Consider the following 16,286-nt stretch of genomic DNA (forward strand, 5'->3'; position numbering starts at 1 on the left):
AGTCCATTTGTGCATTCTTTTCTGCTTTGAAGCAGTAAGATGCAGGAATGCAAAAGCAGGAAAGATTTGAAACTATAGTAAAAATGTTGAGGAAGTCTAAAAACCCTTAGTTATATAGCAGCTTTGTTTGATTTTGTAGTTTAAGGCATGATTTTGATAATATATTCTAAAACTATGACCTTGTGAACAGCACATTATCGTCTCACTGACTTCCAGCATATGTGTGCTCATCTTCAGGAGTCAAAGTTGAAAAAAGGAAAGATCTTTCTATTATTCTAGGCTCTATCCACTAGGAATTCCCTGCACCTCTGTAATGATAAAATGAGCTGCAGTTCTCAACAGCTGGTATATATGTTCAAAACTGAATCTTCATTCTGTAGGGCTCTTAAAAACCTGGAGTCAGTGGTATTCATATATACTCATAGGCTTCCCTGAATGACTTTGAATGATTCAGATCCAGTGCTGGTCTTGGTTCCTCCTGGACCTGTCTTAAAAGTAACTGCTGCTGGGTTCATCTACATGTCCAATTAAGGTGTCAAGATAAACTCCAGTGCAGTTTATGCTGGAGTTTATCATGGCACCTTAATGGTAAGTGTAGATGCTCCAACTATGGTGGTCCAGGGCGCATATGCCTGGGACCACAGCAGTCTGAGCTGGGGTGGAACATCTCCAGGATGGCAGGGGACCCTGTAGATCAGCCCCGGACTCTGGGAGGTGGTGTTGGGGCTAGTTGGGGCACAAGACTGCCCCAGCATCAGAAGCCCTTTGAATAGGTGGCAAGCAAGGGTCTGGCCCCCCCGCTCCCTAGGCTGACTGGGTGCAATGTGTACCTGGGTCAGCGTGTACACATACGATTGACAGGTATTTTCACTGCAGTAAGATAGTACTGTCTTATGGCGGTAAAAATTAGTTTGCAGCGGTCTAAAAGAATCAAGTATGTAGACTATGACAATTCACACCACAGCAAATTAGTCTACTGCACAATTAAGCACATGTGTAGATGTACCTGCTATGTCTCAAAAATAACCACTCAGAACTAAAGTAATTTAATGCTTACAGATAGTTGAGGAGGTTATAGTAATCTGGTCCTCATTTGTTATTTAATTTCTGTGGATCAGCAGTAAAGTGGTCAATCATGTCAATATAAGTTATTATGGATACTGGAGTTAACACCCATTCAGATGAATCCAGCAGCTCAAATTTCCAAACAAATGTCTTGTACTGTTACATTTAGTTCATATTTTCAAATAATTACAAAACTTTCTTAGAACTAGATACCAAAAGTAAAAGAAACAATTAGAAACTTTGAAAATGTAAACCAAATGTAACCAAAGCCAAGGTGTCTGTTTAAATCCTTAGAGAACTTGAAATGGCAGTTCTGAACCATTGGATGCCCCAGCTCATCTTAAAAACAAGGTATTTCATTCTAACTTCAAAACTGTTACAATGGTGTAATTAAACTCTCTGTTACACACTTGGAACTGAATTTTCCTTCAGGGGGTTAGTACAGACGGAACAGATTGGAACTTACTTCGCAATTTTGTTGGTGATGCCGAAGAACTAACTCCCTTGCTTCCAACTGTGTTGGCTTTTCAATGATAACTAGAGTAAAATCACTAAAATAAATCTGCCATTAAAATAAGTATGAATTCCTGTTTATCCAATAAGAATAAATTGGATTGTTTTAAGAAGTTACCATTTTTATATATCTAATATCAGGGTACTATCTTAGAGAGGTAAACTGATTTTGGATTAAGAGTGAAGAATGTGTTGCTACAGCTGATATTATTAAATATCAGGGAAGGAGCTGGGGACACACTGCCACAATAAGCATTGGGCCTCTTGTGGCTCTCCCACTGTCTACCCCTGGCATGCCAACATCTTACAAATGCTTTTGGCATTCTACCCAAAAACCTTGCCAACCCCCGATATAAACAACTGAAGGAAACAACCATAATTCACCAAATCTGTGAGCCTGAGAAGGACACAAAGAGAGGCCCAAAGAATCATTTTTGCCTGCATTTTCAATTTGTACTGTCTTTTCTTTCTTAAACTGAGATACAGTAGAAGAGAAATTCACACAAGGTGCTGTCACTTATCTGCTTCCAATCCATGGTCAGCTTATAAATGAAATGAACTTGATCAAACAGACAGCAGAAATCATGTTTCAGAATAAAGATGCACCTAACTCCAATCTCAACATCCCTTTTGACATCAACATTAAAAGTTACCCTCCATAAGATAAATGAATTTATATAAAAAGAACACCTTCTTATACTATGCGAGTCAGAAGGCATCTTAGTCTTAGACCCTGAATATTCAGGATGGTATCAGCATCTTAGATAAGTAATTAGTCTCTTGAAAGTAAAGCTAATGAATTCCCCCTAGAATTTTGTGGCAAAATAAGGAAATTGAACATATAAATAAATGTAATGAGTGCCTTTTTTACCAAGAAGCCACCTATCAGACGAACATTTCTCTCAGTATCAGTGAACAGTTAATACAACAAAATATTGTCCAATATTTTCTCTCCTTACCAGCTGCAATTTCCCCATTTATAACACTGCAAAAATCCACACATTAACAAAATCATGCAGAGCTTTCTTTTACCTTTGCCTGCACCTACAGCAGGAGGGAGAATACCAGCTTTAATGGAGGAAAATAAAAATAGGACACTATATAATTAGATACAACATCAAAGGGAGCATATATAAACGTATCATTTAATTATAAACCAGAAAAGCATGCAACTAAATGAAATGTATTAGGTGTAGGGAATTAAAGTTAAAATGCTGAACACTGACAGATGACTATAAAACACAGTTAATATGCATGTATTGATTAAACTTAATTACCATGCTTGTCAACATTCACAGTTTAAATATTTTTTTCATATAGTTATGTATATACCTATTACAGCTATAGAGTTTCATAACAGTATACTATAAGTTCATTAAGTATGAAGGTTGAAAATTGATTGTTAATATTAAGATGTGCAAAATTATAAAAGAGGCCACTTCACAGAATTTCCACAAGGACTTTAACCCTCAATAAAAGAATCTAGCACTGTAATATTAGACTGAAAAGCCCAAAACAATGGAAGTTTGTAAAGAGATGCTGTTACATGTACTTTCCTGACCTTGGTTCTACCTGTAGTACTAGGTTTATAGTCAACTGCGGGTTATCATTATGCTTGTGGCAAAAAATAGATTATATAAACATTATTGTGAGATTTTTGTTGTAGAACTTATCACTGGATTTGCTTTTCTATTAGTCATTCTGCAGCAGACAGCATTTGATAGCTTTCTCCTTGTAAAACAGACAGCGACACGAACAAAATATTGTAGTCTGTGACCAGCAGTAGCCATGGAAACAGAATAGAATAAGTGACTACAGGAAGGACACTTAAGAGTAAAGCTGCATGAAACTGTGTACTTCAGAAAAGCCGGAAGCTTAGGCCTGGTAAATTATGATACAGAAAAGGGATTTTTATGTCAGTTTTCTGCTTCACTTGCAGTAGGAAAATTTTGCACATCTGTTAAAAACCTGTTTTAAATAGTTGGCATCACCATATACTCAAGTTAGGAAATCATTCAATAATTTTTATATAGATTGTTTCCTTGAGAGAAGGAAAAATATTAACATTTTGAATGAAAGTCTGGAATTCTATAAAATTTTAATAGACTTTCTTTATACATACCCATCTTACCTTCATCCATAATTGTTACTGCTTCCTCAGTTATTTGATTTCCAGATCCAACCGATGTTTGTGCATAAAAGTAAAACTTGTATCGAGTGCTGTAATTTAAATTTCTTAATATCAAGCTGGTCTCGTTGGCAGGAATTCTGATCTCTACCAAAGGGCCTAATTCATGTGTGCTGTTAACTGTCATTGTAAGAAAAGCATAAAGCATTAGTACAGTTTATCTTGAACATCTAATTAAGAATAATGTCTTTGTTAAAGTTGTGTTAAAATGGTTTATGAGGATACTGAATATCTTTTCAGATTTCCCTGTTCAGGCTCTGATTATGAAAATGACATTTCCATAAGTAATACAAGAACAAAGCTATTTTGTTACATGAAGATGCAAATATGTATCTTGGAGATATTTTCTGAAGAGCTTAAGTTTGCCCTAAAACACTTCTATGAAGCTGCTAAAAATTAATCACTAACTTGCAAATGGCATTTGCAGTCACAGCTCCTTATGCTTACTGGGTGAAAGTGAGGGAATGTTTCACCACCTGAATCAGTCTTTCCTTTGAACTAAATAATTTAGCTGATCCCTAGGAGCTTAATCTTTCAGACAATGTATGCAACAGAGCTCCAGGCTATTTGCATGCCACAGTCAGGAACATTTTGGCAAGGTTATATTCTGTCTGTCGATGCCACTTGGGCAAAGTCCTCTGCATTTTTTATTCCTCAACTGTTTTGTGACAACATGGCATTCTGTTGCACAGTTGTTACTGTTGATTACAAAGCAAATAAATATTTCTCTAGCAGTAAATTAAAAGAAAGCAACATGTTCTGTGTAAATGTTAATAAACTTTAAAAAGAATTTTGGAGTCCACCTATATAATAAATCATAGATTCATAGAAAATTAGGGTTAGAAGGGACCTCAGGATCTCATTTAGTCCAACGCCTTGCTCAAAGCAGGACCATACTCAACTAGATCGTCCCAGCAAAAGCTTTATCTAGCCAGGTTTTGAAAACCTCCAAGCATGGAGCTCCCGCAACTTCTCTGGGTAACCTGTTCTAATGTTTTACTACCCTTCTATTGAGAAAGTGTTTCCTAATATATAATCTAAACTTCTCTCGCTTCAACTTGAAACCCCTGGTCCTTGTTCTGTCTTCTGCCATCACTGTGAACAGTCCAGCTCCATCGTCTTTGGAACCACCCTTCAGGTAGTTGTAGGCTGCTATTAAATCCCCACCTCAGTCTCCTCTTCTCTAGACTAAATAAGCCCAGTTCCCTCAGCCTCATGTGCCCCAGCCCCCCTAACCATTTTTGTTGCCATCCACTGGACTCTCTCCAATTTGTCCACATCCTTTGGGGGGGGGGGGGCGCAAAACTAGACACAGTACTCCAGATGTGGCCTCACCACTGCTGAGTAGAAGGGAAAAATCACTTCCCTTGATCTGTTGGCAACACGCCTACCAATGCAGCCCAGTATGCTGTTAGCCTTCTTGGCAACAAGGGCACATTGTTGGCTCATATTTGGCCTATTTACCACTGTAACCCCCAAGTCCTTTTCTGCAGAGCTGCTGCTTAGCCAGTAGACCCCCAGCCTGTACTGGTGCATGGGATTGTTCCATCCTAAGTGCAGCACCTTGCACTTGTCCTTATTGGACCTTGTAAGATTTCTTTTAGTCCAATCCTCCAATTTGTCTAGGTCACTCTGAATCCTAGCCCTACACTCCAGCGTATTTACTACTCCCCACAACTTGATAAAATGCTACATTTCAGACCTTTTCATGATAAAAGCAAACTGCACAAGTATTTTTATTAGAGGAAGGCCACTGACAGACAAGTTAAACATGTGATGGGATCTGATCCAAGACCCCAACAACTGTGCCTCCTGTCATGTCACAGGTGCTTATACTGTCAAGTAGCAAGCTGGGTTCCTGGCATGGGCTCCATGCCCTCCTGCAACCAGGAGCCTTGATCAGTTGACTGATGCTCCCAGCCTTGGAAGTACATCCAAGACCTTCAAAGCTCTGTTATGTTCCCCAGGTTGGAAGTGCTAGTCAGCTGATTGGCACTAAACCATGTTAAATTTATGGCATGAAGGGAAGTAGCCACAATTTTATTACATATTTTCGTGTGCTAACTTTGTGGCTTATTCCCTGTTTTATTACATTATTAACTGAATGAATGTGTGGCCCGCCTACTCCCTCACATGATAAACTTTTAAACGTAACCTCTATTAAGCCTAACAATATGACAGTTTTGCTACTGTCCCAGAATCCAAATCAATATCCATATCATATAGTCCAAACCAATGGTCATACTGTGCTGCTGTTGTATACAAAAACATTAAAAACAGCTCTTCCCCAAAAAACATAAGGCAAGATCTAGAGAAGTACTTCAGTTGCCTAAAATGGAACTTAGAAGTTGGGTGTACAAACCTAAAAGCCCCTGTCTGAGTGGTTACAAAGCCCATTAGGTACCTAACAGTAAGTTTTTGTGCATGGAATAAAGCCCTAGTCTGAGCAGCATGGCACTTAATTACCAGATAAGTAGGGCTGTGCGAAATTTCGAGGGGTGTTTCATTTCAAAGCTGTTTCAACACATTTCAAGCTTGAAACAGTGAGATCAAAACAAAACAAAAGGCTTCGAAATGGCCTTGAAATGAAATGACGGCACTCAAAATGTTTTGAAAGTTTCAAAATGTTTCGAGTTTCAAAGCTGGGCTTGCTGCAGCTGAACAGAAACTAAGGAGAGGGAGGGGAAAGAGGCGGGGACTGCTCTCCGACATTGACATATAGCTCCCTGTTCAATTCCCCAGCTCTCTGATCATTTTTTCCCGAGCTCATCCTGGGGCGGGGCAGGCCCCTGCTTTCCACACAGGGTTTGAGCAGGCTGCTGCTGAAACTTCAGATCCAGGGGCCTGTGCCCCTTGGGAAGAGCTGGGGAAGCAATCAGAGAGCTGGGGGAAGTGATCAGAGGGCTGGGGAATTGAACAGGGAGCTGGGGGAATGTTCAGGTCCCAGAACATTCCCCCAGTTCCTGGCTGGATTCCTCAGGTCCCCGATCTTTCCCCCAGCTCTCTGATTGCTTCCTCCAGCTCTTCCCAGGGGACCACTGGTGCCAACTGCAATGGGAGGGCTGTGGTCTGGGGGGCTGTGCCGGGGTCTTCCCTATGGAGCTCAGCCCAGAGGCAGGAGAACCAGTGGCGGAGCCGCTCGGAGTGCAGCCCTGGCTAGCGACTCTCCCCTGCCACCCACTGCCTCCTGCCCCTCAGCTCTGTGGGGCTGGCAGAGCTGCTCAGAGTGCAGCCTGGTGGCAGGGGAGAGCCAGCGCTGTACTCCGACTGGCTCTGCCAGTGCCATGGAGCTCAGCCTGGCTGCAGCTCCAAGTGCAGCCATGGCTCTGCGTGCAGCCCTCACGAGCACAGCCTGGCAGCAGGAAGCTCCGCAGTCCCATGGAGCTGAGCCTGGTGGCAGGAGGTAGTGGCTCTAGCCTAGCCAGTGGCTCGCAATCGCCTCCCATTGCCAGGCTCAGGTCTGTGGGGCTGCAGAGCCTCATGCTGCCCAGGTGTGCTTGCCAGGGCTGCGCTCCAAGTGGCTCCACCACTGGCTCTCCCACTGCTGCCCACTGCCAGGCTGAGCTCCACGGGGCTGGCGAAGTTGCATGGAGCACAGCTCTGGCTCCAAGAGCAGCCCTGGTGAGCACAGCCTGGCAGCTGGAGGCTCCACAGCCCACGGAGCTGAGCCTGGCAGCGGGAGATGGTAGGAGGTGGCAGAGAGCCAGTGGCAGAGCCACTTGGAGTGCAGCCCTGGCTCCAAGCACAGTCCTGGTCAGTGGCTCTCCCTTGCCTCCCACCGCCAGGCTCAGCTCTGTGGGCCTGGCAGAGCCACTCAGAGCACAGCCCAGCGGTGGGAGGCGGCGAGGGCCAGGGCTGCACTCCGAGCAGCTCCACCAGCCCAACATAACTCAACCTGCCCTCCCAGCACTGCCACCGAGCACCAGGAAGAGCCTGGTGCCACCTCTGCTGCAGCCCCAGGAGCAGCAGATGCCACCTGCCCGCAGCCGCTGGGCTGCATTGTGCCCTGAACCCCCTGGCATGCCCTGAACCCCATGGCATAGAAAATAAAAAAACCAAACAAACCAAAACAACAAAACACAACTTATCCACCTGCAAATTTCATAACCGTAGTGAAGGAGATTAAAATCTCCAAATGGGAGCAGGCTTTGGGGTAAGAGATTTTGCTTTTACAATGTTTTACTTACTTGGCTGAAACTTCAGTATATATGCTGTCAAAATGCCATTCGGGTAAGTGGGTAAACCCCATTCCAAAGTGAGAGAGTCCAGCATTGGATCAATGATCTTCAGAAACGAAGGTGCACTGGGAACTTGTAAAAAGAATGTATGTAAATTAAAGTGGATTTCACAGATATGTCTCATCCTACTGTGGCATATGTTCTGTATTGACCTTCCACTTACTTTCAGTTTTCAACACAAAAACATAATGTTTAATAATCACGGCTATAAAAATCCCTAAATATAAAAACAAGCCCAGAATGTGTCATTTTAAAAATATAACAAGTTTAGTTTAATTCCTTGGGTTTCATACCTCCTTCAGGCGTCTTAAATATTTTGTCAGGGCTTGCTGGTCCTTCCCCTTTACCATTAACAACTCTTACATTCAGCCTGTAAGAGCTGTAAGGCTCCAGTCCTGGCAACATTCCATGCGTTCTGTTTCCATTGAAGGTCAGGATCTTTTTTTCCACGTGGCGTCTACTTCTTTGAGATAAACTCTGCACTTTCCAATAGTAAATCTAAGTGTAAAAACAAACAAAAATATTAACAAGGGACCATTGCAGTATTCTTGTAGTGTAACCTGGGATTGTTCAGACCTTTCATGAATACCCTGATACAACTAAAAATATAGTTATTTATGGCTGAACTGTGGGACTTGGCAATGAGCCCCATTCAAGCAGCAGCTCAAAGTTACACTGTTCCAGAAATAGATCAATGACCAGACTACAACGAATAAATCTCACAGATACAGGCAATGCATCTGGGGGCATGAGAAAGCACATGTCCTCCCTGACAGTGAGCACTCTAGCTGGTAGGGGGGCATAGAGAGTGCTAGTGCCCCCCCCCCCCCGAAATTGGCTCCCCTGGTGGCACGTTGGCAGCGGAAGTACCAGCACTGGCACGCTTGGCAACTGGCCACTGGGGGACCCCCCAGTCATGACCCACTGGTTCCCCCTCAGACTCAGGAGGCACCAGTCACCCATGCTCACAGAGATGTTTGTTCATGAAGGAAATAAGGAATTGTATTAAGCTGAAATGGTTGACAGATCATGAAAGGAGACCTGGATGTCAACCCTACAGCAAGCGCCACACAGGTGAAGGAATCTGCTTGTCTGCATCTTAGTTTAAGATCAGGTTGGCTGATGAAACGTCTCTGAAGGTAATGCTAGACATAAATAATTTCTTAAGCAAGCAAACAAACAAACAAACAAACAAACAAATATTTTCTCTGAACTCTGACATGGTCTTGTCTTCCTGTCAGTTTATGCCTTCTGGCTTATGAATGCTTGCCAGTCTAATTGCATTGTGCCATCTATCTTTACAGCTGCAGTGGTTATATACCAAGATTGTATTACTGCACAAGGTTAGACTGTTAGGGTATGTCTGACCTTCTGAGAAGCACACCCTGTCTGCGCACATGTTTCTGATCAGCACACCTCAAAACCTGAGTGAATTAAGTCTTGAATAGAGCCTGAGCACAAGCCATGCACTACACCTGAGACAAAGCCTGCGCATAGCTCTGGATGAGTGCTCCCAGCTATGATAAACCAGCCATACTGCCTAATTGCCAGGTTTTGGGATGCACTGAGGAATTTGTTTGCAAGATGTGCACTTCAATGGTGCTCCTAGAGGTGCTATGGAGGCAGTGTACACATACTCCAGGAGGCAGGTGGAGGGGGCACTTTAATTAGAGTGGCTACAAGAGCTGCTCTAATTAAAGCATCCACAGCATCACATGTATCAGCATCCTTGTGCTGAAAAATGGTTGAAAAATAAGGAAATAAATCAGGAAAATATATTAAAGCAAAAGAAGAGCAGCAATGTCAATCAAAATGCTTTTAATGCTTTTTTCAGTACCTTTTTAAAACCAAAATTATTAAGAGCTCCCAAGCATATTAAGAGTTATGTCTGCCTTACCCACGTGCAGGTGTTTGAGGATGACCTCTGTAGTCTTATTTAGACTACAGCTTGCTTTACTGACTGGCTTTCAGTCTTGTGACACTTGTTCCCAATCTCCCCAGCAACTCATGTATACATCCCTAACATGATAATACACTTTAGCTAACCCCAGGCTTTGAAATCCATGATGACATTATTATAGGACACTTGAATTTGGTACTAGTATGGTATTAATATTTTTGATAAAAGATCATGAATTTGCTTTGAGAATTATAAAAATAACTATGACATTTGAAATACAGTCTGTACATTCTGTATCTGTGAAATAGTTATGGGTGCAGTAGTCAGATGCAACTGTTATGCACCAGAATAAAATGTTACAAAGTAACAGTTACTTCTGCATGCTCCTTTGATGAAAAAAAGTATAGAAAAAAACAATCATGGCAACCTTAACCTTTAACCCCATTTCCTCCAGAATTAAAATTACAGTCATGTAGTTAACTTGTATCACTGTACAAAGAGAGAGAACACCTTCTTTCTTACTTTCTTTCTTTTACCACACTGCATTCCCTGAGGCCAGCCAAGAGCAACCTCCTGCAAGTACCATCAAGTCTGCATGGCAAAAAAATGTGGGCGGTCATTCTTGCCAGTGCTCCCCAGATCTGGAACTCCCTCCCTCTCAAGGATCCTCTTGCAAGTCTGAGCCCTGGCATCTTTCAGAAGTGCTCTGAGAACTTCCTATCTGGGCAGGCACTAGGCAAATAAATCCAAGCAACAATATTGCTTGATGGGTCACTGTTTTATATTCATATTCTAGTACCCTTTTAAGTTGTTTTCTTCTTTTGTTGCTTACTTTTCTCTTGTTGCTCTCCTGTTTTAAAAGTTATTCTATTTTCTTACCACAAGCTACCCTGAGACTTTGCTGGAACGAGCCATACAAATTGCAATAATAAATAAATAAAAAGGAATAACATAGTGCAGGGGGCAGAAACATTTTTGGGCAGTGCCAAAAACACCTCGACATGTAAGATGTTGGCATACTAGGGACAGACAGCAGGGGATCCTTGTTGTGGCAGTGCAGCTCCAGCCCCTTCCCCAAGGTGTGCATGCCAAACAAAATGCCTCTGTGCACCACACACTGGGACCTGTGCTCGGGGTAGCCTACCGCTGGTATAGTGGAAACAGTATGACTGTGTTAGTGTGGTGTGTAACCTAGTCTGATATACCCTGTTCTCAGAATTATTAATCAGCTCAGCTCCAGTGCCACATATTAACTATACTGTTGCTGTTATCAAGTATACTCTGTCTATTGGTCACCCTCACCACTTATGGTGGTGTTGAGAAACAACTTTTTTACTACATCAGTTGCTTTTCACAACCAGACACCTACTTCAATAGCATTTTACTTATAAAAAGGAGGGTTAAAATAGCTTCTGTAATTACTTACTCTGTATCCTTGAAGGTGCCCTCGGACTGTTTTTAGGGGAACTGGGTCCCAATGCACCTTTGCTAGTGTGCTGTTAATAACATGGACCTGCACATTGTTGGGAGCAACCATTGGTACTGTGGGGAGAGATGCAACAAAACCCTGGTCAGAATTAGAGGATACAAGTCGCACTTTGAGATCTACTTAATTTGACAACTTCATGTCAAAAGGGGGCTTCAAGACTACCAAGGTAGATGAAGGCTTTTACTATTTTCAGGAGGTATGGACTGATCAATCTATGCTTAGTACAGAAACAAGAAAAATTCTCCTCTAACCCACACATTTTTAATGATGTTTAAATTCTACTGAGACTTGGTATTTGAGCTTTTTAATTAATACACAGTGTTAATCTATGAAACTTACAGTCTTCTCCAGAATGTCCAATCACCTCTGATGGCTCTGGCGCATATCCCAGATCATTTAAAGACTGTACTTTTATCTCATATGGAACAAAGGTTGGTGTACCAGACACAATATATTTAGAAACATTTGCAACAATAACAGAAGTCCACTCATCATCAGCATCTTTCTGACGCCAACTGACTTTGTATTGGAGCCCTGGTCCATTGGACTGAAAACCTTTTAAAGGCTAAAATTAAAAAAAAGAAAGAAAGTTAGTATTTCAAAATTGTTCTACAACACTTGTAAAGAAGATAGATCCAGGGTCATAAGAAACCTCTGGATCTGTAATGAAAAGGCAATGTAATTTACCACTGCATTTACTCAGTTTTATGCCAGTGTTACACTACTGAAATTTCCAAGGTAGACTTCTATTTCATTTAAGCTTATGTGAGTCACTAGTTTATCAAACAGATGCAATGTTCCATATTTTGAAAAGCAGAGAGCCTAACACCAATTTTTTTAGTCAGAAAATTTAACAGTGCTCCTGCATTCTTGATGACAGTACTTATTTGAAGCTGAAGAAAGCTATTATAAAAAGCTGATGGGAAGCTGATTTTACAAAATAGCACTGTTAGGGATCTGAGTTTTGCAACAGAACAAGAATTCCTGTCACAAGAATGATGGTAATATGATGCCATGAGCAGAAGGCATAGTGATCATTTGTTTATAATAAAGCTAAATGAAGTGTTATGATTTAAATCTGAACCTATTTGAAAATTATGACCCTAGTAGATCCAGACCAATACATACATATTTAAATCTTACAATAATGCATGTAAACACTTCGGACATAATAAGTTAATAAGTCAATAGTATGATAGAGAAACTAATAATCAACCATGGTCCCTCCAAAATCTCTCTCATTGTGACAGTTTATTCTCATTCCCCGCCCCCTGCTACAGCTGCATACAGACATTCATTTCTACTGGAAGAAATTTCTTCTGGTAGAAAAATAGCTGAGGAGCTGGACAGACATTCCCTCAGCCCCAAGGTTCAAGAGTTTCACAGACAAGCTCCAGCTAGGAATCACTATAGAGCTGCTCCTGCCACCCCTGCCCTTAGGGGACCTTGCTAATTGACAGCCTGCCTGTTCCCCTGCCTGGGAAAGGGATGGGCTGTCAACTGCCATTTGCTAGTTACTGAAAAGCAGCAGTACATACAGCCCTGGGAGGGCACTCACCCTGGGAAAATGCTCTTCCATCCCACCATTCAACTCACTGGCAGGAGTGAGGCATTCTCTTAAGGTGGAAACCCTCCCAGTTCTCCCCAGAAGGAGAATGGTCCTTGATCCTTGCACACCTCTGGGCTGCTCTGAAGGATTGCAGGGAGGGTGTGCATATGTGGGAATTCAGACACTGTGGCAAAGGCATAGCAGCCTGCCTCACCCCACAATTTTCCAAGCTGGTCCTGAGCAGTGCAGTAGGGTTGCAATTAATAATCCAGCAGCTGGAAGCAGAACTTGGGAAAAACCTTGTCAGCATGGGTCCTGCGCCTGACTCCACCTGGCTTCCCTGTTACCCAGCAGAATGGTGGGGTGGTGATTTAACAGTTGGTGACTGGAACCAGGGTCCTCGAGTCCTGCTCCCAAGCCTGTACCCTTGTGGTGATTTTCCTAGTAGAAATTGAATGTCTGTACCTGATCCACATCACAAGCAGCAAAAGCCTGGACAACATAACAGATTTCTGTTTCATCTCAAATACACTCCAACCATGGCTTTATTTAGTTTATTCATTGTTACATCTCTAGACAATGGTACTTAGAGGCTAAAAACCTTACCTCCCAGGTAATCACCAAGTTATCAGGTTCCGAGCCAATCCCTTGAATGCCAGAAGGATTTTCATCTGGGTCTAGAAGTTAAATATTTCCATATGAATATTCTTTGAATTCTGGATAATTCAAAGCCATCTAAAGAATAAAATGATTACTGATAAATTATAATATTTACTTACTTGCAGCTTTTGTCAGGTATTGTTCAGACGGTTCGCTTGGCTGACTTCTACCAATCTCATTGACAGCTACAACTCGAAATGAATAGTTAACATATGGCGATAGCTTTAATTGTGCAGTTGTCTGAGTTCCAGGAACTTCCGTCTGGTAATGCCATACCCCTGGTTCATGCATTACATCTTCATATTCAATGACAAAATCTACCAACAACAATTAAATTATGTCAAAACTGTAATCTTTCCCCAGGCAACAGAGCAACAGGATAATTTGTGGATGAAATTCTCTGAAGGCAGTAATACATTTTTATTAACCCCCACTTCCAACCCCCTCCCCAAAATTAAATAAGAGAGCCTAACAAAAACCAGTATCTCAAGCATGGTTCTCAAATCAGCCCATGCAGAGAAATGTAAAGGACACTTTATATTTTTATTTGGCATACCTATTAATGGCATATAAATAATTATTTATCGATTCTTATTGATACAGTATATTATCATATTAACATGCTTTTATTGTGACTGTTTCTGGTGCTCGAATATCAGTGCAGTAGCACCTTAGAAACATCATAGTAATAAAAATCTTCAGGCATAACAGAAAAGGCAGAGAGACTCCTGTCTGCTGTCATGAACATGGAACCTGCCTGGTTTGAGCCATTTATAGGTGTGTAGGATAAAGGAAAGGTCTGAAGCAAAGGGTGGAAATGTTTTCCACCCGGGGGCCAGAATGACCCAGCTCAGATCTGAGGCAGACCAGCACTAGGATCTGGCCACTATGTCCTATTCCCCCCTCCACACAGCTACAGCCCACAAGCAAAGCTCCCTGTTGCCACATGTCATGGAAACCATCATGTCTCCACATCCAAAGCTCCAAGGGCTAGATATGGCACATGGACCATACGTTGCTGACTCCTGGTCTAAAGCATTTTGCCTCATATTTGTCTTTAATTTTTATGTTACCTGAATTCAGTGAACTTTCAAATGACTAGCTGTTGTCTGACAATGTTTTACATAACTCTAGTTAAATTTTGGGATAAAGGCCAGTATGTGGCTCAGACTATGACTACTTTGCACTACTGAAACAGTGCAAAAGGTCTCATATGCTATTCCCCTTGGGGAAGTGAGTACTGCCCTTTATAAGGAAATGTCTGACTACTGGTATCCAGCAGAGCTGCTATCACTGTCAAACCTGTATGGAAGGGGTATATCACAGGCACAGAGAAAAGGAAAAATGGTATTTTGATGATGAGTGACTGCCATAAGGATCCCATTGGTCTGTTACAGGTGGTATAAAGATGCCCTCAAGTATTAGCCCTAACCATTTAGAGAGACTGATAAAACAGAAAGTCAGCCACCTTAACATCCACCCTCACGTGCTATATGAAACAGAGCCCCACAGGAACTAGGGACTGAGACAAGAAATGTCCAAATAAGAGAAAATGGTGATTAGGAACAGTCAGCATGGATTCACCAGGGACAAGTCATGCTGGACTTGCTTGATTGCATTCTATGACAAAGTGACTGGCTCTGTGGAGGGGAGACCAGTGGATGTGATGTACCTTGATTTTAGCAAGGCTTTTGATAGTCTCCCACAAAATTCTCTCAGGCAAGCAAAGGAAGTATGGACTCGATGAATGGATTGTAAAGTGAATAGAAAACTGGTTGGAGCATCGGGCTCTGAGAGTAGTAATCAATGGCTCAATGTCTAGCTGACATCTGGTACCCAGTGGAGTGCCTCATGGGTCATTTTTGTTCAAGGTCTTCATGAAAGACCTGGAAGACAGCATACAGTGCACCTGCATCCTCAGTAAGTTTGCAGATGACACCAAGCAGGGGGGGAGTAGTAGATATGCTGGAGGGTAGAGCTAGGATTCAGATCTAGACAAATTGCAGGATTGGACCAAAAGGAATCTCATCAGGTTCAACAAGGAGAAGTGCAAATTCCTGCACTTAGCACGGAACAATCCCATGCACCACTACAGGCTGGGAGCTGACTGGCTGGGCATCAGCTTTGCAAAAAAGGACCTGGGGTTTACAGTGAACAAAAAGCTGAATATGAGCCAGTAGTGTGCCCTTGTTGCCAAGAAGGCCAAAGGCGTACTGGGCTGCACCGGTAGGTGTCTTGCCAGTAGGTCAAAGGAAGTGATTATCCCCCTCTATTCAGCACTGGTAAGGCCACATCTGGAGTACTGTGTTCAGTTTTGAGTCCCCCACAACAGAAAGGATGTAAATAAATTGGAGAGAGTCCAGCAGAGGGCAACAAAAATGGTGAGGGGGCTGGGGGACATCACTTATGAGGAAAGACTGAAGGAACTGGACTTATTTATGCTAGAGAAGAGGAGACAGAGAGGATTTAATAGCAGCCTTCAACTACCTGAAGGGAAGGTTGAAAGAGAATGGAGCTAGACCACGGGTGTGCAAAATATGGCCTGTGGGCAGAATCTGGCCCATGAGGCCATTCTATCCAGCCTGCAGGGCCCCTAAAAAATTTAGAAAATTAATATTTATCTGCCAAAAATGATAGGAGCTAGGGGGCAGCAGGACCCAGGGGAAGCCCTGGTGGGCTCCTGC

General features: G+C 42.4%; 1 protein-coding gene across 2 annotated transcripts in view; it reads right to left on the reverse strand.

The window, feature by feature from the left end:
• Nucleotides 1–16,286, reverse strand: part of NRCAM (neuronal cell adhesion molecule) — a 216,002-nt gene that overhangs the window by 42,709 nt on the left and 157,007 nt on the right. The window contains exons 20-27 of one of the 2 annotated variants that reach the window (XM_019543378.1): nucleotides 13,722–13,919; nucleotides 13,549–13,619; nucleotides 11,733–11,958; nucleotides 11,331–11,446; nucleotides 8,298–8,502; nucleotides 7,954–8,076; nucleotides 3,710–3,886; nucleotides 2,611–2,646 (exon numbers count right to left, since the gene is read on the reverse strand). In XM_019543378.1, the coding sequence (XP_019398923.1) occupies nucleotides 2,611–2,646; nucleotides 3,710–3,886; nucleotides 7,954–8,076; nucleotides 8,298–8,502; nucleotides 11,331–11,446; nucleotides 11,733–11,958; nucleotides 13,549–13,619; nucleotides 13,722–13,919 (1,152 nt within the window). Of the gene's footprint in view, nucleotides 1–2,610; nucleotides 2,647–3,700; nucleotides 3,887–7,953; nucleotides 8,077–8,297; nucleotides 8,503–11,330; nucleotides 11,447–11,732; nucleotides 11,959–13,548; nucleotides 13,620–13,721; nucleotides 13,920–16,286 lie in introns of both variants that reach the window. The other variant, XM_019543377.1, reaches the window with a different exon arrangement.

Source organism: Crocodylus porosus, unplaced genomic scaffold (assembly GCF_001723895.1).
Source record: "Crocodylus porosus isolate Cpor-Errol unplaced genomic scaffold, CroPor_comp1, whole genome shotgun sequence".
In the NCBI taxonomy this organism is placed as follows: domain Eukaryota; kingdom Metazoa; phylum Chordata; order Crocodylia; family Crocodylidae; genus Crocodylus; species Crocodylus porosus.